The 23,219-nt window shown below is 39.7% G+C and overlaps 1 protein-coding gene across 2 annotated transcripts in view; it reads left to right on the top strand.

The window, feature by feature from the left end:
- The window catches only part of tmem198aa (transmembrane protein 198aa), a 42,299-nt gene that overhangs the window by 14,509 nt on the left and 4,571 nt on the right, over positions 1-23,219 (top strand). The window contains exons 2-5 of one of the 2 annotated variants that reach the window (XM_080903588.1): positions 2,227-2,391; positions 9,942-10,180; positions 10,730-10,942; positions 11,427-11,550. In XM_080903588.1, coding sequence (XP_080759714.1) covers positions 2,253-2,391; positions 9,942-10,180; positions 10,730-10,942; positions 11,427-11,550 — 715 coding nt within the window. In that variant the 5' untranslated portion in view covers positions 2,227-2,252. Of the gene's footprint in view, positions 1-2,140; positions 2,392-9,941; positions 10,181-10,729; positions 10,943-11,426; positions 11,551-23,219 lie in introns of both variants that reach the window. The other variant, XM_080903587.1, reaches the window with a different exon arrangement.

The following is a 23,219-nucleotide window of genomic DNA, read 5'->3' as shown; positions in this document are numbered from 1 at the left end:
TAGTAGGCCTTAATTTGCGTCTCAGCTGGAAATGAAACCATTGGGGTTTGGTGCCTGAATAAGTGTGGAGCTCTATGTGGGTGTTTGGCTAATAGCGCGAGTCAATGATCCATGAATCTCACGCTTTACACTGCAATTGTATGTTTCTTTTTTCCTTTCTTTTCAAAATTGATTTGAAATGGACTTTTAGAAGATGCCTCAGTGCTACTTTTTATTTCTGAAACTGGAATGTTCTGTATGCTATTATGTCAGGCCAGAGTTTGACACTGTAATTGACTGACATTCCCCTCAGCTAACTTTGCTCAAAGTCTGTGAAACATAACTAACTTTGATCAGTTTATCACCTGAGAGCAGAAATGCTTCTAAAAAGACCAAAGTGGAAGTCATGCACATTTTAATCCTACAAAAGCCCGCAATCGCTTGAAGAAACATATGACAAAGGAGTTTCTGAACAGCGTGTGTTTGACACCAAATGGAGCTGATCTCCTTGTGTGTTTTTGTGGCACAAAGAAGATTCATTAAGAATGAAGTTATCAAGGAGACCGTGTTATCAGCGCTAGAATATGGTACATTATGCAAAGGCACATCTTCTAGAAAGCAAACTGTGAACTTAATAGCTTCTCATAACATAATATTAAGAGCATCCAATGCATCACCTACCCTGTGTATTTACAAATTAAAGTCAATTACACATAGCCACCCATCTTCTTCTGCTTATCCGCCTCGCCTATCCCAGCTATGACAGCAGGAGAGAAGGGGACGGCTCATCAGTCTGTAGCGGGGCTAACACAAATAGATAGACAGGCATGCATTCACACTCATATTCACATCTAGAGCCACTTTAGAATCACCAGTTAACCTAACCATGTTTTTGGACTTTGGGAGGGTCCCAGTACCCAGAAAGAACCCACACAGGCACAGGGAGAACATGCAGAATCCACACAGAAAGTATTAAAGGCCAAGGACCTTCTTCCTGTGAGGCAACAGTGATAACCACTATATACTATGTATAGTAATATACATAGTAATAACACTGATTTACTAGTACAATATAACCTTGCTTTTACATTAGTCATTGAACTTTGGATTTAGTTATCTATACTTAATTGTGCATTATTTTTTGTCTATGCTTTTCTATACATGCATATGAATTATGCTTATTTTTTATATATCTATTTATATGTGTTTATTACTTTATTTAATCAGGAGTAGTATCCTAATATTGTCATTATATTCTGGTTTCACTCAGTACAGTCACAACACAGGCTTTCTATTGTATTCTATTCTATTCTATTCTATTCTATTCTATTCTATTCTATTCTATTCTGTTCAACACTATATTGTTATACTGAAGTATGGACTTTGTGAATTATCAACTTGTTTTTCTATGTCAGAGAAATATATACCTAAATCTACAAAAATCTTTATTTTCATTAAATCATAAATTTGGTTACTTAAAATACTAATTTTAGATTTAGGTGTTACAGGATCGGTATATTCTTAACCTGGGTAAATGGTTTAAAAGCCCAGTAGAATATCTGAAAAAGTTACAACACAGAGTATTTGTTGAAAACAAGGAATATTTGTTCTTTTAGGTCATGTGAAATGTTCGCAGAATGAATGGTTTTAGAGAAGAGTTCATGTAATATTTCAGTGAGTGAACAGATCAGTGGCAGAGTGCAGGCACAAGCACTGATGTGAAATTATTAAGGGGTTTTTACATTAATCGTTTCGTAAACCTTAGCTCTGGCGTACAAATAAGAGGTCTACAAACAGCCTCTTACTTGTGTCGCAAATTTCCCACGCCATGCAAATTTATGCAAATTCATTCTGTTGTTTTTTTTCCATGGCAACAACTTGAATATGTGTGTGTGTTGCATAGCTCCTGCAACTGGTCGAACTTTATACTGTACAGCCAAGTGAATGATAGTGGCTGAATTGCATTTTATCTGCAGCAGTACTCATGGTTGTGCTGAGATGTTTCTTTTTTCAGAAATATGGAGCATGCTTAGTGTATAGTCAGCACTCAGAGCTGAGTACTTAAAATGAACAATCAATAATAATTCTCTCTTTCTTTTCCTCATCCCTTCTCACTGTTGCCCTCTCTTTCCATCATTCTTTTTTTCTGTCCCGCCCTTAGACACGTCTCCGTGGGTGAGGCCCACTGATCCAGAAATTCCTTCAAACCCCCTCAATCCCTTCCCCCTACCCTCTTCTCTCCTTTAGACCCCGTCGCCTCCACTTTATCCACCATGACTTCCACAAGCCAGCTGTTTGGCTTGGCTGAGGTGGGGCTGAGGTGTGACCAGGAGATTGAGAGGAGATATGAGATTGTGCCCTCTGTGGTCTGCTCCATGTGCTGCCTCTTTGGAATCATCTATTGCTTCTTTGGTAAGTGATTAACTAAAAAGAAAGAAAGAAAGAAATCAACATTAATGAAAATTTTAATAGCAGTTTCTATCTTAAATATGAAGCACTTTGAACAGCCAATTATATTAGTTTATGGAAAAAGAGAGAAAAAAAGACAGCAAGGTTACAAATTGCTGGAAATGTCAAAGTAAACCTCCAATATTATAAAGATAGAATCATCTTAAAATGTATCCAAGATCAATATATGACTTTCTTTCATCCATTATGCTCTAATTCTAAGTTACCTCAAAGCAACTCTCTTGCATACAGACTAGAGCCCTTCTGTGTGGCCATCTGCCAGCAGCAGTAATAACAATGGAAACGTTGCGAGTCAATTTATTTTTATGTACAAACGCTGATTAAAAAATTGCTAAAGCATGGTGCCAAAACCCCATGAAATCCCTACTCATCATTTTCAGTTCATCCTGCTCTGCTGGTCTATGTATATTATTGATTTAAGGGCACTACAGTGTAGTTCTCTTGTTTCTGACTCTGTGAGTCAATATTGAGTTCTCATACAGCAGCAAAGACTACTGTGACTTTAGTGGGTGTGTGTTTTTGCTTCACTTTGGTGAATGAGTTGCACTAAAACATGGCGAACACACAGCGTGGACTGAGCTCAAGTAAAATCCAGATATTAAAGCGATCGCGATCAGACTAAAACATGCTGTCATTCCGCTTCTTATTCTAAGTCATGTTTCTTTTTCTTTTAACTAAAAGTTGTAGGAATACTGATTTTTTTTTAAACTTGCACAAAGTTTTGCAATTAATAAAAAGTGCCGTGCCAAAAAGGCAGCAGACCTCCTGTTGTGTGTTTTTTTTAATCTCCTCTGTGTCTTCAAATGTCTGGACTCATACTGTATGCACAGGTCCATTCATTAAAGAACGAAGTCCTTATTGAGGCTTAGTTTTGTGCTCAGAGAGAGAGAGACTGCATTTTATTGGATCATAAGTGAGGGGTCACTCTAATTAGTTTGGATGCAAAGTCATTACAGGAATGTGTAATCAATAAATAATCAGGGTAAAGCAATCTCCCTGTTTATCTAAAGGAATGATTAATGTGAGAAATACTCACTTGCAGCTATTTTTTTCATTTAAGTGCCGGAAATTTTCATCTTCTCTGCTTTCTGCAAGTTAATGATAGTTTGGCACGGCCTGTAGGAATGAATACACATAAGATCAAATGCATAGCCTACTAAACTGGGATTTTTCTGTACTTTCTGTACCCGAGAAGATACTTTTCTTATGCATTTATTGATATTGATGTGATGTGATATCCATCAACCTTTCCACAATGATTTCTTTCTTCCATAGGAGAGGTGATCTTACTTTTGCATACAGTGTTTTGTGTACAGACAAATGAAATCACACAACACAATAAAGGAGTAATTCCTCAAATTCACAGGTGTGTATTTAAGCCTGAAACGTGCAGCTGCCGGTGAAACAAAGAATTTATCCAACATAGATATATTTTCTGGTATGAAATCCTTGAAATGATTTAGGTTGTCTTTTTTTTTTTTTTGGTAGTCTTGCATGGTCAATATCCAGTCAAAGAAAACACATGAAATTGGAGTCAGATTTAGAAATGGTCTGTTTGTAAGCCGGTGGAAAATCTATTTTGACAATGAAAAAACAAATAAACAAAAGATAAACTACTGTCAGTATTTACAGGAAACACACAGTGTCAATTTAGTGACTGAAAAGCAGAGGCATGTTTATTTTTGTGGCAGGTCTCATTACATATGTATTTTTAGGAGGTTTTTTTTCCCTTTTTAACCTGAATAATTTGAAGCAAATTATATGATTTACGAAAGTTTGCAGAACACAAACTTGTGTATTGAGCCATATTTCATGCTTAAAAGAAAAAAAAAAAATTATTATGCGCCTGATCTGCATTTGATTGTTGCCACTAGGATAGTAAATAAAGTTTTGGTGCTGTAGGCAGATCTATAGGATTTTAAGCAGAGAAGCCCCTTGTCTGGATTAATCAAATCAAATCAAATCACTTTTATTGTCACATCACATGTGCAGGCACACTGGCACAGCACATGCGAGTGAAATTCTTGTGTGCGAGCCCCACAAGCAACAGAGATGTGCAAACACAACAACACAAACGAGCAAAATACAAGAATGGCCAACCTGAAACTAATAAATATATGTACAATATATAATAGTGTATGCATTTCTGGATGTGTATACTAAATATTTTCCTACGTGTGTGTGTGTGTGTGTGTGTGTGTATACACATTTTTACAAATTAAATAGTAAAAATAATAATAATAATAATAATAATAATAATAATAATAATAAAATATATAAAATATACAGAGTTGAAAATGTGCAAAACAAGTGGCATTTATATACAGTATGGAGTGCATAATGTTGAAGTTCCAGTAGTGAAGCTGAGGTGTCTATGACGTGTTCAGCAGTCTGATGGCCTGATGGAAAAAGCTGTCTCTCAGTCTGCTGGTACGGGACCGGATGCTGCAGAACCTCCTTCCTGATGGAAGCAGTCTGAACAGTTTATGGCTGGGGTGACTGGAGTCCTTGATGATCCTCCCCGCTTTCCTCAGGCAGCGCTTCCTGTAGATGTCTTGGAGGGAGGGAAGCTCACCTCCAATTATCCGTTCAGAGCACCGCACTACTCGCTGGAGAGCTTTGCAGTTGTAGGCGGTGCTGTTGCCATACCAGGTGGTGATGCATCCAGTGAGGATGCTCTCAATGGTACAGTGATAGAAGGTCCTGAGGATGCGGGGGCTCATGCCGAATCTTTTCAGTCTCCTGAGAAAGAAGAGGCGCTGCTGCGCCTTCTTCACTGTTTTGTTTGTGTGTACTGACCACGTAAGATCCTCAGCCAGATGTACTCCAAGGAACCGGAAGCTGCTCACTCTCTCCACAGCAGCGCCGTTGATGGTGATGGGGGTGTGTACTTCTCTGCACCTCCGGAAGTCCACTATCAACTCCTTTGTCTTTGCGACGTTGAGGGTGAGATGGTTGTCTTGACACCAGTGGGTCAGGGCGCTGACCTCCTCCCTGTAAGCCGTCTCATCACCGTTGGTGATAAGACCCACCACTGTAGTGTCGTCCGCAAACTTCACAATGATGTTGGAGCTGTTAGTGGCTGTGCAGTCGTAGGTGTAGAGTGAGTACAGGAGAGGGCTCAGTACACACCCCTGTGGAGCACCAGTGTTCAGTGTGATGGGGGATGAGGTGATGCTGCCCAGTCTGACCACCTGGCGTCTGTCAGACAGTCGATTGGAGATGTCAGGTGCAATCAGGGAGCAGCTGCCCCAACCTGCAAGAGCCCCAGAACAACCTGTATGCTGTTTTTTGGATGAATATTGATGTATGTTGAATATGTTGAACCTCTGAGAAGGCTCGTTGCGTGCAAATGCACAAGGAGGGATTGAGAGCACATAAAAAGCATTAACATTCACTGTATACACCAGTAATACACTAGTGTGAGTCAGGCTCCCTGGGATTTTTTTTTTTAAGAAATTTGACAGCAAACACATAATGTTTCTTTTATTTAAAAAGGGGTATATCACACTGTTATTCAAAGATATTGCAAGAGCAGACTTTTGGCGTTTTTTTGGGAGGGGCAAATGACTCTTCTGATCAACCTAAGCTGAACCACTAATTGTAAGCATAACTCCTTACTGGTTAGTTATACAGTTCAATTTGAAAGAAATGTGAAAACAAATTGCATTGTGATCCTTGTTTTGCAATCTTAAAGCACTGCTGTAAGATTTAAAGTCTCAATTTGCCCATCATTTCTTTATATTTTCTGACAAGGAGCCAGACTTTATTGTATTGTTTTTAAAGTGGCCTCGAGCGATAGTTCATTAGGCTTTCTAAAGGTCTTTTAAAGCTTTTAACTGAAAAATGGCTGTTTTTCAGTTCATTCTAAGTACCTTTTTATTTATTTACATCTATTTTTTTTTAACTTAAGACTGACCAATGAATCTTTCAAACATAAAAAACATACCTAATTCAAGGGAGGAACTGGTGTTGCATCTACAGATAAAGCAACTTGTTACTTATTTAATGTGGGATCATTTTGACAAAGAATGGAACAAAAGGCATTCAGTATCCAAAGAAGAACTCTGAATGTCCTTCAAGAAGCCTGGAGAACTTTTCCTGAAGACTAGCTCAAAACCTTTGAAATGTGTATAAAGAACTGCTGCAGAAGTCATCACTCTTTTTTTTTTTAAATGTCACATTCATTTAGTAAGAATCCAAAATGTGATGTCCTTGTTTCAAAATTTTTGCATACGGTACAGGTACATGTTCTTATTTTTATATTAGGATAAAAGTGTATACTGTTATTATGCTGCATGGTGCTGGCTGTGATCGAAGGTGTCACCAAAAATCGTTTCTTACATCCTGCCAAAAAAATCAACAGCAAGAAATAAGAGACATCAAATACACGACAGCATAATTTTACTTCAAATTCTTTACCTCCTCAGTCCTACTAGTCTGTTTGTCTCTCTGTTTGACTCCATGCATTGTCACTCTCGGAGCTATAATCACTCTTCTGCAAATGAGATGCAGAGCATATTGTTGATGTTTCTTGGAAACCCCGCAGTCACATTTGAACAATATGAAGAAAACCGTTATCAGCAGGAAGATTGATTCTCCCTGCTGATAAAGTCCTCTTGGTACTGCAGAATTTAGTTTACCTCCAATGAGTTAGGAAGAAAGGGTTAGCTGTCATTTATTTGAGTCAGAATTACAAAGTTGTGGTGGAAATGATGAGTGATGTTATTGGAACAAGATGGATGAAGCAGAGAAAAATGTCGAAAGACATGCGTGAACAGATGGGAGGGTTTGATGGAGGGAAAGTAGGGAGAGCAGAGAAGAGGAATGAAGGGAGTGGGAGGGATGGGAAAAAGGTGCAGCAGCAGAACTGTTGAAAGGATAGCAGCCTAATGAAGGGAAAGAAGAGGAAAAGATGGCAGAAGTAAAGGAAAAACAATTTATTTTAGAATTTGTTTGCTGATTTATGGGGACCATCAAATATGAAAGAATATTGTTGCGGATTTGTGACAGCTGCTGACCAAACACATTTTCTGCTAGCTGTAGATGTTATGGAAATGCTTGAATTACTCCGTGTCAGGACTTGTACCCCTTGAGGCATTCTGTTACAGAAGAAGTGCAAACAGCTGTGATGAATACAGTGGCTTTCACTGCACACAGCAACTGAAAGGTATCTAGGAAAACACACACGACAGAGGGGAAGGAATAAAGGAAGCTACAAGAAGTGTGTCAAATAAATGAGGTATGGTCACAAGGGGGGAGGAGCACGGATGGTGGTTAGGATGAGAAGAGGAGCATTGTTTGACTCAGCTGTGCAATGCCTGATTACACAAAGATAACAATCTGACGTTGGGTCCCCTCGAGACAGAGCCCAGTCAGAGAGACGGAGCTACTGAGTCGACATAAAGGGGGACACAAACGTTAATAAACATAGAAACAGGACAAGGAGATTTAAACTATTGATAAGACGAGCCTTTAATCTTTCAGAGTATTTTTTCTTTGTTTTCATTGAGTTAAAACACTTTAAGATGGAAAGAAAGCCAAGAAGGACAAGAGGGAACATATGGGGGGAAAGAGCAGCTGTTCTATTCAGCGAGCCTGCTGACTAATGAATGTGGATGACCTTTAGTAATATGATGATGATCATATTTTAAAGCAATTTCATAAATGTTTATAGAGCGAGTTTATCGCTTCTCACCATTCTGCGGAGAGGAAGTGCCTCTCTCTTTCTTGCCCACCATAGCGTGGTTGCTGTTTATCATTATTTTTTTTCTCTGTTCATTATGCTTTCTCCCTGGCATATTTTATCTTTTCAAATGAAATACGATAAGATCCTTTTAATTTCAAGAGCCATTTGCAAAACCACAAACAGCGTATAGTTAATCACTGGGCTGAATGGAGAAAACAGTGCGGTGTAATTACAGAACCAAAGCAAAATGTTAAATCGGGAAACAAATACCTGTGGCACTTACTGCTGATATACACTAATGGTTTTTACTGTTTCATTAAAAATGTAATTTTGTTCTGCCACAGTCATGGCATCATCCATCCCATCAGCAGCTGTAAATGTTTATGTCTCACTAAATCAATGTTCTTTAAAGTAGTCTATAGCTTTTAGATTTTTCAGTAAGTGTGGCCAATGATGAAGACAGATAACACAATAATTAATGTAAGTTCATGTTCAAATTAAGAAGAATCAAAATTTGGAAACCAAAAGGTTTTCACAGGTCTGCAAATATATATATATATATATTTTTTTTTTTTTTTTTTTCAGCTGCATGGGATATTTTTGGTAAACTTGATGTTTTTTAGGGTGCTGAATCCAAAAATGATCTCCATTTCCCTCCATTATGTACAGGTTTGTTTTGCAAAACATGAGGAGTTTACAAAAAAAAGTACAACAGAGATAAAAAAAAAAAAAATCTGTATTTTATTACAATCATCCATCCGTCCATTCATTTTCTTCCGCTTATCCGGAGCAGGGGCAGCAGAGAAGCCCAGACCTCCCTCTCCCCAGCCACCTCCTCCAGCTTGTCCAGGGGTCCTGGGTCTGCCCCGATGCCTCCTCTCGGTGGGACATGCCTCACCCATGAGGCGCCCAGGGGGTATCCTTGTCAGATGCCCAAACCACCTCAACTGGCTCCTTTCGATGTGGAGGAGCAGTGGCTCTACTCTGAGCCTCTCCCAAATGGCCGAACCTCTCACCCTATCTCTAAGGGAGAGGCCAGTCACCCGCTTGCGATCTCGTTCTTTCGGTCACTACCCACAGCTCGTGACCATAGGTGAGGGTAGGGACGTAGATTGACCGGTAAATTGAGAGCTTCGCTTTTACACTCAGCTATTTTTTCACCAAGACAGACCGGTACAGCATCCGCATCACTGCGGCCGCCACACCAATCCATCTGTTGATCTCCCGCTCCCTTCTCCCGTCACTCATGAACAAGACCCCGAGATACTCAAACTCCTCCACTTGGGGCAGGAACTCATCCCTGCCTGACCCGGGAGTGGGCACTCTACCCTTTTCTGGCCGAGGACCATGGCCTCAGATTTGGAGGTGCTGCATTTTCTATTTGTATTTCTCTTGAGTCTCACTCACAGAAATATTAAATTAATGTAATCATAATTGGACATGTTTTTTTGACTCAAGTATAGGATACCAGATTTCAGTTTAAAAAGGGAAATTGTAGACTTAATTAAACTAAAACCTTGAGTTTTGTAAGAAAACCTGACGAGATGGAATTTCATGCATCTCTGGACCTCTTCTGCTGCTGTTTTCAGATTGCTCACACTTCATTGATGTGCACTACACGTGCTCCATAGTTTCAAACTGAAGACCCCTGAAGTTGAACTGTACTGTTGCTTTTTGTGTCTCATCTTGTCACTTTGATGTGTTTAAATTCTGTGTTTTTTTCCCCTCAGGCTTGTGTGTAGATTTTATGCATTTGTATGCTGGTCATATCTTCACATTGGTTTATTTTCCATCTGTCCTCCAGGCTATCGATGCTTCAAGGCCGTGTTGTTTCTAACAGGCCTAATGTTTGGCTCTGTGGTCATCTTCATGCTATGCTATAAGGAGAGGGTGATGGACACTCAGCTGAGTGTGGAGGCGTCCGTGGGCATCGGCCTGGGCATCGGGACCCTGTGTGGTCTGGTGACGATGCTGGTTCGCAGTGTGGGGCTGTTCATGGTGGGCCTGCTGCTGGGCCTGCTGGTTGGAGTTGCATCACTGGTGGTAATTTGCCTATTTTTAAGAATTATGTGTGTAAGCCAAATTATTAAACAATACATGCATTTGATATATCAGTATTACTTATATTGCATGAATAACACTGGAGCTAAGGATAAGAAAGTAGTTTTCATTGTCTATAGAGTAAAGGTGTATAAATTAACTGCATGCCATTACTATGTATCTGTAATTTTTGTAAAATAAACTATACATGAAAACATGACATTGTCAACAAATCCATCATGCATGTTTAGATATTTTCCTGGAACAATCCACACAAAAATGTCCCGGGTTATTTTTCCCATGATTCTCCCCTCCAACAAGTTTCATGAAAATGTGCCCAGTTGTTTCATTGCAATCTCAGCACCAAAATTTAGAGGTCTATATTTGTCCATGTGCCACTTCTGCAGTGAGTTTTGAGGAAATGTAGGTTTTGTAAAATTGTACAATTGTAGGGTTATTTTTTTCTTAACTCTGAAATAGCATTTAGATTATGATCCCAAATTGATTCACATACAAAAAAGCAAAATGGAACACTTTTCCTGTCTCTCTTAGGTCATGGAGGAGTTCTACCACCCCAGAACAGTGTGGGTTCCTCTGGGTATTCTCTTGGGTTCTGGGACACTATTTGCTGTCCTCACACTACAGTGGCAGCGCTGCTTTGTCACCCTCTCCACTGCCACATTTGGCTCTGCCATCATAACCGTAACCGTGGATTATTTTATAGAGCTGTTCGCTTTGGTACACTACGTTTATGAGAGACTCAAGGTAAGAACATCAGGGTATGCTTCTGTGCATCTTTCCGAGTACATGTTTGTGAGAAAGACAGATATTATAAAAGTTATTTAAAAAACTTGTCTGTTATGCAATATGTAATTCTGACATAGTCCATATTCTGAAACACATATTCCAGTGATATGTGTGTCAGACTAAAAGGAGATGTAAAACATATTTTGAAAAAGGGTGTGTTCTTTTTGTTAGTAGAAACAGGACTACAAATACTTTTCTTCAAGTGCGGAATGTCGATAAAGGCCTTGCCAGGTCATATCAATTGTATTTATAGAGCATATATCAAATAATTGCCTCAGCTGGCTTAAAGACTTGCACTAAGTCTGCACACCCTCTGTGCTCACTTGGCAAGAAAAAGCTTACAGAAAAAAATCATTAAAATTGGGAGGAAATGGAGAAGATAAATTCTTTAACTGATCAGCAGTTAAGGATATAACTGACACTGGAACTGTATTTTTTGCAGGTGGATCCCAAGAAGCCAGTGTGCTGGTTTACTTGGGTGATCATGGGGGTGTGGCCTGTCCTGGCACTCCTCGGAGTGCTGATTCAGTGGAAAGTCACTGCAGAGGGATTTTCTCACACAGAGGGTGAGTGTTATTGCTTTATACACAACTAAACTCACCAGAGCAGACTGAGAATCTCTTTCAATGTTTGTGGTTTTTTGCATCTTGCCAGAGGAATTTCCAGCCAAGTTTAAGTTTGTTATTCATTTTGTTGTCCTCAAAGCTTTTTTATTTATATAGCACCAAATCACAACAACAGTCACCTAAAAGCACTTTATATTATAAGATAAAGACACTACAACAATAGAGACAAACCACAACAACCAAATGACCCTTTGAGCAAGCACTTGGCAACAGTGGGAAGGAAAAAACCCTTTTAACAGGAAGGAACCTTCAGAGAACCAGGCCCAAGGAAGGGCAGCTATCTATCCCGACCAGTTGGGGGTGATGAGGCAGTAGGTTATATAAAATAATTTTTAAGTGAATAATATACTATCCATTGTCACAGCATGTAATCACCAACAAAGGCGGACGTCACGGATGTTGGTTTGGCACTGGCGTTTTGATCTGCGTCACTATGTTAGTCTTGCCTTGGTAAACTTGAGCTTGTTCAAGAGATTTATTTAGAAACTTCTGAAAGGTTCATAACTTTTCAGAGATTTTAAAATGTTGTAAACCATTAGGTGACATAATTACGTACTGTATGTGGATTCTCAGAGATTAGTATAATATGTAAGATGAATGCAGAGTGTTCATCTCTCTCATCTGCAGTCATACATGGCATTTTGGAAAATGCCATGTTTGACTGTCATCAAGGAATCCCGTTTAAGAGAACTACATATATGAGTTGTGTATATGAGTATATGGAAATCAGAATATCTCTCCAAGTCATGAAGTATTTGCTAGTTTCAAGCTCTTGAAGAAATTGTTGGAAGTATCATTCTCTCCACAAAAACTTTCAGTAGCTGTCTACCAGACATATTGTAGTACGAACAGACAACATGATGGCAGCAGTGTGCATTGCATACACAGTAGGCTTGTTTGAAATAGCCAGTAGCCTGCTGCTGCAGCCTCAAAATCTCACGCTGTTCATCAGAGTGGTTCACATCATGGAAGTACAGATCCTTGCAGGAGACTTGATGTCTCTCACACATTAAAGGGAATTTGATTTCTATACATTGTGTAGATGTTTTTGGACAAATCTGAGAAGGAAGAAGTGGATTTGTTTACCATGAAATAAAAGAGTAATTCAGATCTCTGTAAACATATAAGACAACCCTTCACTGGATGTTGCCTTCTCTCACTAGTCATGGCTAGGGATGGGTATCGTTTAGGTTTTATCCGATACCAGTACCAAACCGGTACTTTTGAAACGGTGCAGGTGCTTAAACGGTGCTCGAACCGGTGCTTAAAGAATGGAGAACACACACTTTGTCCAAAAACTTCTCATGTTTAGCTGTTTTTTTGTAAAAAGATAATAACGTTAGCCTTTTCTGCAGCTATAGGGGATTTATGGCATCACTCTTGGCTGGAAGCAGTGCTTAATCAATGGAAAAAACACCAATTTTGTCCAAAAACCTCTCATGTTTAGCTGTTTTCCACTTTTTCTTTGGTCATTTTAGCCTTTTTGGCCATGGTGAAGGGAGTATCTGCCATCAAACAAGAAGACAGCCGCATGTAACTACGACGGTGTTTGCTAGTTCACCTTACGTGCATTAATGTAATAACGTGGTTAGCCTACTCAACGTAAATAACACACGAACAACATTAAGCTACTCACGCAGAGAGTCATCATTTCTGCTACACTGGCAGGGCTAGGGGCCAGGACTCTCCTCTTCAGGTTTTTGGGGGATGTTGCTAACTCCGGGTCCGATAACAGGCAACCCACCCGCAGTAGATGTGCCCGGTGTGAGGTCTCGCAGCAAGCTATCAAATACGGCGCATTTCTCGGCTTTTAACAAAATGCTATACGTTGCCAGGTGTTTCATCAGATTCGAGGAGTTACCTCCTTTGCACAGTATCACCTTAAAGCAGGCTGCTGAGTTTGCATCTTTTGCTGTAAAGTACAGCCAGACTTTGACCGCTTTGCCTAGGGCATTTTTAATCTGTAGCTCTGCTCTAAAATAATCTACATACCTGGGCACGCCTACTACGCTTGCAAAGGTAAAATGATTGGTTAGAATCCAAAGTGTATGACATTTCAAGAAAAAAAAAGCACCGAAATAAAGCACCGAAATGTGCACTGCTTTTCGGTCTGGTTACTACCATTTATGTCAGAACCGACACCGGTGAGCCATGACTAGGTATCCCTAGTCATGGCTCAGATTTCCCTTTTACCCATTTTCCCCAGTTTACCTGGTTTCTTTTTTCTAGCACAGTCAGAAGGAGAATCTAGTTGTCATTCTGGTGGCTACAAAACCCACATCATCATAGTACCCAAGCCCTGGCGCCATGGCAGTTTTCTTGCACTGTCATAGCTGAAAGTGCAATTATCCATCAGTAGCAGTGGGCCATAATGGGAATGCCTGGAAAGAGGTCTGCTCCCTTATGCCCTTGCTTCTTTCTGCTACCTGGTACACAGGCAAATTATCTGCTTGTCATGAAGACAATCTCAGACCTCATACAGACCTCCAGATGTTGGTAAATAAGAAACTAAATCTATTAACTTTTAAAATGCAAAAAAGCATTAGGAGGAGGGCAGTTTCTGCATTATTTGGTTAAGTGCTTTCTGATAGGTATCAGGCAACTAACATCTGTTGTGGACTCTTGATACCTCGGTAGGATTTACCATTGGTTCTAATTGCTCTGGGAAAACCTCCTGCTTTACCTGATAGCTGAAATCTCTCTTAAGATACTGCCTCTAATAATAGCACCCCCCAGGATTGATTTTAGTGAACAGTGAGTGACTTATGTGCACCATGTTATCACTGGAGAAGATGGATGTGCAGTTATTTCAGTGACAGATTCTTGTTTGACACCTTGTTGGGTCAAGGGTTAAGTTTTTTCCTCTCCCTTAGGACAGTGCAGCTGAAGCAACATCTCTGCTAACTCTGTTATTTTATATTTAGCACATGGATAACATTAGGCAGACACAACGATTGTATGTCCTCCACAAAGGACACTGACAGGGCATGACCCTGTCAAAACAGCTTCCGTCTCAGTGCGCGTGCAGTACGTTAACACACAAGCTTGCATTGTAGCAGAAGCAAAGTCTACAAATTGAGCTTGTGCTCAAATCACAAGAGCCTTATCTTTGTCCAGAGGGATGGCAGTGGCAGACATCTGTGTATCAGTATCGTGGATTTCTTCATGCGCCTTCATTCGTATTTGCACAAGATATTTGAGTCACCCCCTGACTCAGTCAGTTTTAAGTGTGCTAGACACCCAATGACGCGCTGTCAAATCTGGCACATTAATGCACGTGGAGTCTTGGTCTAATCCCATCATGGATTAGTGAGTCTCATGGTGTGTAACGTCACAGTTCTCTGCTGTGTCACGTGTGTTGTGTGAAATAAACCAAATTTTAAAGTGCAAATTTAATGAAAATGCATTTATCTGAGAATGTTATGCTCGTCATTTCACAACTCACTTGGTTTGATCTGCTACTATTTCCCAAGGTGGAAAGTAACAAAGTAAGCATATTTTGTTACTCTACTTAAGCAGAATTTTCAGGTACCTGTACTTTAATTTTACTCCACACATTTAAACACAAACATCTCCACTTTTTACTCCCTACATGTTAATTTAGGTTTTAGACATTTGATGTAAGTAATTGTTTCGCATCACAGCGATTTGAACCTAAATGGAGGGAACACAATCCTAAAGGCACTCCCATTGGTGCATCAATCACCGGTGCTTATCACACACAAACAGACGAAAGAGGAATAAACATAATTTACGCATTTACAGCCTTTCTGAGGTTAAAAAAAAAATCCTGGAATGATTTGAAAAGCTGTTTTTGGTACAGAAGGTTGTTGTTGCAGTACTTCAGCACCTAGCTAGCGCTGCAGCAGAGGAGTGAGAAAAAAGGGAGCAACATTTTTAAGTGCAGTCATTTCTTACAGTTCAACAAATACCAGGAAACAGCCAAAGTTTTTCTGTACAGTTTGTTACAAGATGTGTCTTTTAGCTAAAGGTATAGCATCTGCATTTCACAGACAGAGAAAAGCAGAACAGGAGAAGAAGAAGAGAGTTGTTGTTTTTTTAATTTAAGAATTACTCAGTGTTTCTTTGATAAACTTGTGATTTCAATCGTACATGTAATGTTGTCATTCAAGTCAGGCTTTTTTTTGAACAGATGCATGAAATTGTGTTTTTATATTTTAAAATGTCTTGCAAATAACTTTGAGTATAATAACTTTGAGTTATTCAAAGATTCCATGAAAAATGCTGGTCAGTTTAGTGCAGACTACATTGTTAGTTTTCTGCGCTACGTTGGACTTGGGTAGGGTAGTTGTGGTGTTCATGGTCAGTGTTAGGTTACATCATAGTAGCTGAAAGATGATAATCAGTCATGATGTCTCGTTAAACATTTGCTTATATCTTTCTAAATTTAGCTAAATCCTCAAAAATCAGCAACACAGGTCAGCTAATTACAGCCATAAACTAAATATAGTAAGCTTGTCATAGACATTACTGTGATTGTTTTCGCTGAACCACTACAGTTGATTTTGGGGTTTCCACACCTGCTGAATCACACTTTAACCCCAGACTGTCTCATTTTTCCTGTTTAATGTGGAGGCAAAACCACCCATCTGCAATGTAGGCAAATGCAAATAGAACTTTTTTTTTAATTCCCTTTGTTTTTCTCTGATTGTGCTCCACATAACAGCTGTGCAAGCTGAGTACTTTTGTTAGAATTTGAATTAAATTGAAATAAACTTTGTGTTCCTGTCAATCGCTTCATTGTGATATTAATATGACACAAGTATCAGTTAACTTGGAAAAAAAAACGAATAAATAAAAGCAAAATAAATACATAGCCGGTAGAAATGTCCTCTAAAGAGATTTTTTAAATTTTATTACTGAGTAATTTTTCCTAGCCTGTGCTTTTTCTCTTTTACTCAAGCAAAGAAGTTGAATCAGTATTTTTTAACACAGGATTCAGTACTTCTACTTGTCATGAATAGATAAGTGATGAATATATGTACGTTTGACACCTCTGTTCCTCATGTTTCCACCTGAACAGACATTTCATCACTTATCTACTGCTTATTGCTGTTTGTTTACATTACACTTTCAACACAAGCTTTTTCCAACTTTCAAACAGCAACCAAAACCTTAATCTTATTCCACATATGTTAATTAAGGATAAAAGCTAACAGATAAGAGACACATTAATGAAAGTGTCTTATACTAATATATACCCAGTAAGTAAACAACATTCAATGTACCTAAAATTCAGTAACTTCAGTCTGTCAGTTTAGTGCCAAGATAAACAAACAAGTCACATGTTCCAGACTGCAACACGCTGAAATGTCTGAGCAAAAATGTTTGATTTAAGTACTCAACCGTGTCTAGTTGATGATAGGAGAAACATGTTGTGGTGAGAATAAGGCATGGCGGGACCACAGATCAACATTCAGAGCCATTTTATTCACACTTCTCACCACAGAAAACACCCCCACACACCTGAGTCCCCGTGTTTTAACTCGGCGGGCGTGATTACGGATGCTGTGCAGGTGCGTCCGCCCTCCCTGCACGGCAACGCAGACCACGCCCCACCACACATGGCAATCTATCTTCTTTGAAACTTGTAGTATAGATTTTGTCAAGGCTACTGGCCTGACAAATCCCAGCTATATGAAATCATAACCATGATGAGGATAGGGAACACTGTGTGTGCGGGCATCACTCTTGTGTGATTTTGTGCAGGGTGGATTCTGAATATACCGACACTGGTGTTTTCACCAGAATGTGTTATTGACGCAGCCTGCCTTAATCTGTTCTGAAGGCAGCCACAACACAGATGGCAAGATCGCACATACATGTCTTCAACACAATATGTGAATGCAGCAAACAAACACAATACACCCAAACAGACAAGGGCAGAGACAGAAACACTGCGGGTTAGAATCTCATTCACTGGCTCACTCGCTCGCTCATACCTCAACTAAAGGAAGAACAGACACATGCATATACATGCAGCACACACTCAGCCATTTGATCTTTGCCTGTGTTTGACTTGCACCGTCATACAGTGACTTAGAAGAAGTCACACATGTCCTCAAATAATGAGATTAAAAAGCAGGCTACTGCAGCTTCCAGTCAGAGGGTGTGGGCTCAGAGATAGAGGAAGCTTTTCAATGCTATTTTCAAAACTGTGCAATTGTGAGGGGAAAGAGACCTAGGAATAAAAGAAGTAGATTACCACATAGTGTTTCTTGTGGAGAAATAATATAAAACCAGACCATTACATGATGACCATTCTTCCACGTTGTTAAACAAACAAAAATATGGTTTACTGCTATACAGGGAGTGCAGAATTATTAGGCAAATGAGTATTTTGTCCACATCATCCTCTTCATGCATGTTGTCTTACTCCAAGCTGTATAGGCTCGAAAGCCTACTACCAATTAAGCATATTAGGTGATGTGCATCTCTGTAATGAGAAGGGGTGTGGTCTAATGACATCAACACCCTATATCAGGTGTGCATAATTATTAGGCAACGTCCTTTCCTTTGGCAAAATGGGTCAAAAGAAGGACTTGACAGGCTCAGAAAAGTCAAAAATAGTGAGATATCTTGCAGAGGGATGCAGCAGTCTCAAAATTGCAAAGCTTCTGAAGCGTGATCATCGAACAATCAAGCGTTTCATTCAAAATAGTCAACAGGGTCGCAAGAAGCGTGTGGAAAAACCAAGGCGCAAAATAACTGCCCATGAACTGAGAAAAGTCAAGCGTGCAGCTGCCAAGATGCCACTTGCCACCAGTTTGGCCATATTTCAGAGCTGCAACATCACTGGAGTGCCCAAAAGCACAAGGTGTGCAATACTCAGAGACATGGCCAAGGTAAGAAAGGCTGAAAGACGACCACCACTGAACAAGACACACAAGCTGAAACGTCAAGACTGGGCCAAGAAATATCTCAAGACTGGTTTTTCTAAGGTTTTATGGACTGATGAAATGAGAGTGAGTCTTGATGGGCCAGATGGATGGGCCCGTGGCTGGATTGGTAAAGGGCAGAGAGCTCCAGTCCGACTCAGACCCCAGCAAGGTGGAGGTGGAGTACTGGTTTGGGCTGGTATCATCAAAGATGAGCTTGTGGGGCCTTTTCGGGTTGAGGATGGAGTCAAGCTCAACTCCCAGTCCTACTGCCAGTTTCTGGAAGACACCTTCTTCAAGCAGTGGTACAGGAAGAAGTCTGCATCCTTCAAGAAAAACATGATTTTCATGCAGGACAATGCTCCATCACACGCGTCCAAGTACTCCACAGCGTGGCTGGCAAGAAAGGGTATAAAAGAAGAAAAACTAATGACATGGCCACCTTGTTCACCTGATCTGAACCCCATTGAGAACCTGTGGTCCATCATCAAATGTGAGATTTACAAGGAGGGAAAACAGTACACCTCTCTGAACAGTGTCTGGGAGGCTGTGGTTGCTGCTGCACGCAATGTTGACGGTGAACAGATCAAAACACTGACAGAATCCATGGATGGCAGGCTTTTGAGTGTCCTTGCAAAGAAAGGTGGCTATATTGGTTGCTGATTTGTTTTTGTTTTGTTTTTGAATGTCAGAAATGTATATTTGTGAATGTGGAGATGTTATATTGGTTTCACTGGTAAAAATAAATGATTGAAATGGGTATATATTTGTTTTTTGTTAAGTTGCCTAATAATTATGCACAGTAATAGTCACCTGCACACACAGATATCCCCCTAAAATAGCTAAAACTAAAAACAAACTAAAAACTACTTCCAAAAACATTCAGCTTTGATATTAATGAGTTTTTTGGGTCCATTGAGAACATGGTTGTTGTTCAATAATAAAATTATTCCTCAAAAATACAACTTGCCTAATAATTCTGCACTCCCTATAGATACTGATGCAAAACCAGGTAGAAAGATAGATGTATTATACATGTATAGTATTTATTTCTTCTGTTGTTTCTGAATAAAAAATAATGCAAGAAAAAGGAACAGCACTCGGAGATCAAATCCTCTAAACTGTTCTGCAATTTTAAAGAAACTGATCTGTATCAGCAGTGCAGGTTAATGGATTCTTTCTTTGACCGTGCTTTACCTCTCCAACATATTTCACAAAATGTGTCCTAGCAGCTTTGCATAAAAAATAGGTAAACAGAAAGACAAACAAGCAGCGCTGAACACTCACCTCTATCTCACCTTATGCCTTGGTGAAGTAAACAAATTGTAACCATGAAATTTTTGAGAGATAGAAATTAGAACTGTTTGCCCCACTCCCCATGCACATAAAAAATATATATATTACTATCATTATCATTAATTTTTTTATTAGTAATTTTTATTATCAAACGTAGATGTCAGCGTTACATCTACATTACACAAACCTGTGCATTACTTGTACACAGTGTATACGTTGCTGACATTTTGCTACATAATTCTGCACTTTGGCATCATTGGAATGTGCTGTCATGCATACCTGTAAATAAATACTAATGGAATAGTGATGCCTGAATACTTTCTCTTCGACCCAGTATCACAGCAAAGCATGTTAACATGATATCGGGTTGTTGTCTTACACAATGAATAAGAGGTACACAACAACTGGGGGAGCTTTCTATAACAGCTTTCTAATAGTGTGGTAACTGTGCAATAATAAAGAAGTAACAATACGGAATAGCATCTTATTACCAATAAATTACCAAAGTAATATCCAAACAATAACCAAGTGATATTGTATCAACAGTGGTTACACTGAATACGGTTACAGTGAGATGTATGCGATTGGGTAACAAGGCACCAAAAACTAGGTAACGCAGTAGAAACAAGCAAATACCAAACAAATTAGTAATAGTACCATAGTATTCTAGTATAACATCATATATAATAGCCTGCTAGCAATAAAATGCTAATATTTGGATGCTTGATTATTTTATGTTTATAATAATAAATTAACATTAGTTGATGCTTTATGATATAGGAATGCTATAAACATTTTATAACACTGGAATGCATCCAACCGTATGCCTTCTGCAGTCTTCTTTGTTTGACGGTAACAGAGTAAATACTGTGGCTTAATCATGTGGAAGCACATGTGGTAGTTTCTGTTCAATAACCAGGAACAAATAAAATTTTAATCTGCATATATATGAGTTTTCATTTGTATCACATTTGCTACATAAGCCATATTTTTGCAATTTAGTCATTAAAAATGTGTCATGCAATTTATATCATTTTTTTGAGGTTAAAAAAAAGTCATTCTGATGATGCTGAAGTCTCATAAACTCACAAAAACACATGTATCAAATATGACACACTGGGCTTTAAAGGGTTAATATCCTATTAAAGCAAACTTCAAGTAATATGATAATTATTCTTAAAGCATGTGTGGAAGTTACCACATTATTACTGAGCTGTAATGAAAAGTCCTACTATTATTTGCATTACTTAACGTCCACAGCATGTAATCTTGAATTAACTTTTTTCAATTACTCTTTATCTGCTAAAAGATACTCTGCTGGCAGTAAACGGAGGATGAGAAATTGTGTGGAGGAGAGAAGAGAGAAAAGTAAAGAGGAAGCAGGTGTACTGGGGGAAGGGCAGAGTGAGGATAATAAACTGGGGCACAATGGGTAAGCTGGGCACCCAAGTGGAGCTGTGAGGAAAATCATCTGTCAGCTGACTGAATAGTGTGCAGAACAGGGCCATGAATGAATTAGCTCGCACATGTTTGACTTGTCTCGACTGTTTTTTTCAGGGGGGTTTTGCCCCTCTGTGTAGATACTAATTGAATATGCACCGATTCACCTATGCTCATCAGGACTGTCACTGACATAGCCTCTCAATACTAACCCCAAAAGCATTTTTTTGTTACTTGAACCTAAACTCTGAAGAACCTTTTTAAAATAGTGGACCCCCCCCCCCCAACACACACACACACACACACACACATACAGAAGCATGTGGCCAGAGGGGCCTGACGTGGGGAGATCCAAGGAAAAGAAAGGGGGGTATTATTAAGCAGTTTCCTTGCCAGATGGTGCCCTGTTGTCCCCATGCATGAAGAAACAACAATAGACCTCTGAACACTTACACTTACACACGCACACATAAGGCAGCTGTGACCAGTACAATACATCTGTAATGGATAAATACTGGAGCTCAGATAATAAATATTACACAGATAGTGTATATCTAACCACTGAATGGAAATGCCTACAAACACCCATGCTCAAAAATACTCCTATGTGTAATGGACGGTGAAGCAGGATGGTTTACCGACATCCTTTTCTGGACAGGGTGCAAAAATAACACACTCACCCACTCACAATATGTCAGGAGATTGAACAGCTCAGTATAAGTACATGCAGAGAGGAAAATGATTTGTCTGCCAACAGACTGAACAGAATAAAGGAAATGAGCAAATTGGCATCAGTATTTTTACTTTTTTTTTTTTATAGCCTCCGTTCAAAATAAACCTTGAGAAAAGTTTATCATCTGCATTTAAAGCTATTTAAAATATTTGTACAAGCCCTTACCTGATTAAAGGCCTTGCTTGTATTCCTTACCTTGGTAATTTGGTAAGGGCGATCGTGGCTCAAGAGTTGGGAGTTCGCCTTGTAATTGGAAAGTTGCCGGTTCGAGCCCCAGCTTGGACAGTCTCGGTCAATGTGTCCTTGGGCAAGACACTTCACCCGTTGCCTACTGGTGGTGGTCAGAGGGCCCGGTGGCGCCAGTGTCCGGCAGCCTTGCCTCTGTCAGTGCGCCCCAGGGTGGCTGTGGCTACAATGTAGCTTGCCATCACCTGTGTGTGAATGGGTGGATGACTGGATATGTAAAGCGCTTTGGGGTCCTTAGGGACTAGTAAAGCGCTATACAAATACAGGCCATTTTGAATCTGTCTGTTCACTTGACTTAATCACTTCTCTTTCTTAGCAATTGTTTCAATGTCTCACTGTGGGATGGGCCTCCCTCATATTCCTCAAAAGGATTTATCTCATTAAGTCAGTCTTGATTGGCTGGTAATGGCAGTGACCGTGTCAGGCAGAACCACCCACCCTTAAGTAGCTTGCGCCACTATGCAGTCAATATTCAACACACCTGAAAGATAGGCTAGCTAGGCCAGGGGTGGGCAATCTCAGTCCACGAGGTTTTTAACCCTGCAGGTTTTAGATGTGTCCTTGAACCAACACAGCTGATTTAAATGGCTAAATTATTTGTTTTGGGTTTTTTTTTGTAAAAAAAAAGAAAAAAAAGTTAAATGGCTAAATTAGCTCCTCAACATGTCCTGAAGTTCTCCAGAGGCCTGGTAACGAACTAAACATGTGATTCAGGTGTGTTGACCCAAGGTGAGATCTAAAACCTGCAGGGACACCGGCCCTCGTGGACTGAGATTGCCCACCCCTGAGCTAGGCCCTGATTAAGGGGTTGTCATTCCAAGACATCTGTGCGTACACTTTACTTTTGTCTGGTTCTACACACTGGAAAGTGTAGCCCAAACAGTACCACTGTAGGTCTTCACTTCTATAAGGGGGCTACTTGCTGATTGCTGGTGCTTGCTTGAGATGAGCTTGTCTGGCAGTACAAAAGGTCTCCATATCCGAGAGTGAGACAT

Source organism: Rhamphochromis sp. 'chilingali', assembly GCF_963969265.1.
Source record: "Rhamphochromis sp. 'chilingali' genome assembly, chromosome: 14".
NCBI classification, from domain to species: domain Eukaryota; kingdom Metazoa; phylum Chordata; class Actinopteri; order Cichliformes; family Cichlidae; genus Rhamphochromis; species Rhamphochromis sp. 'chilingali'.
Note: the sequence above shows the minus strand (reverse complement) of the source record. Positions and strands in the feature narration are given on the sequence as shown.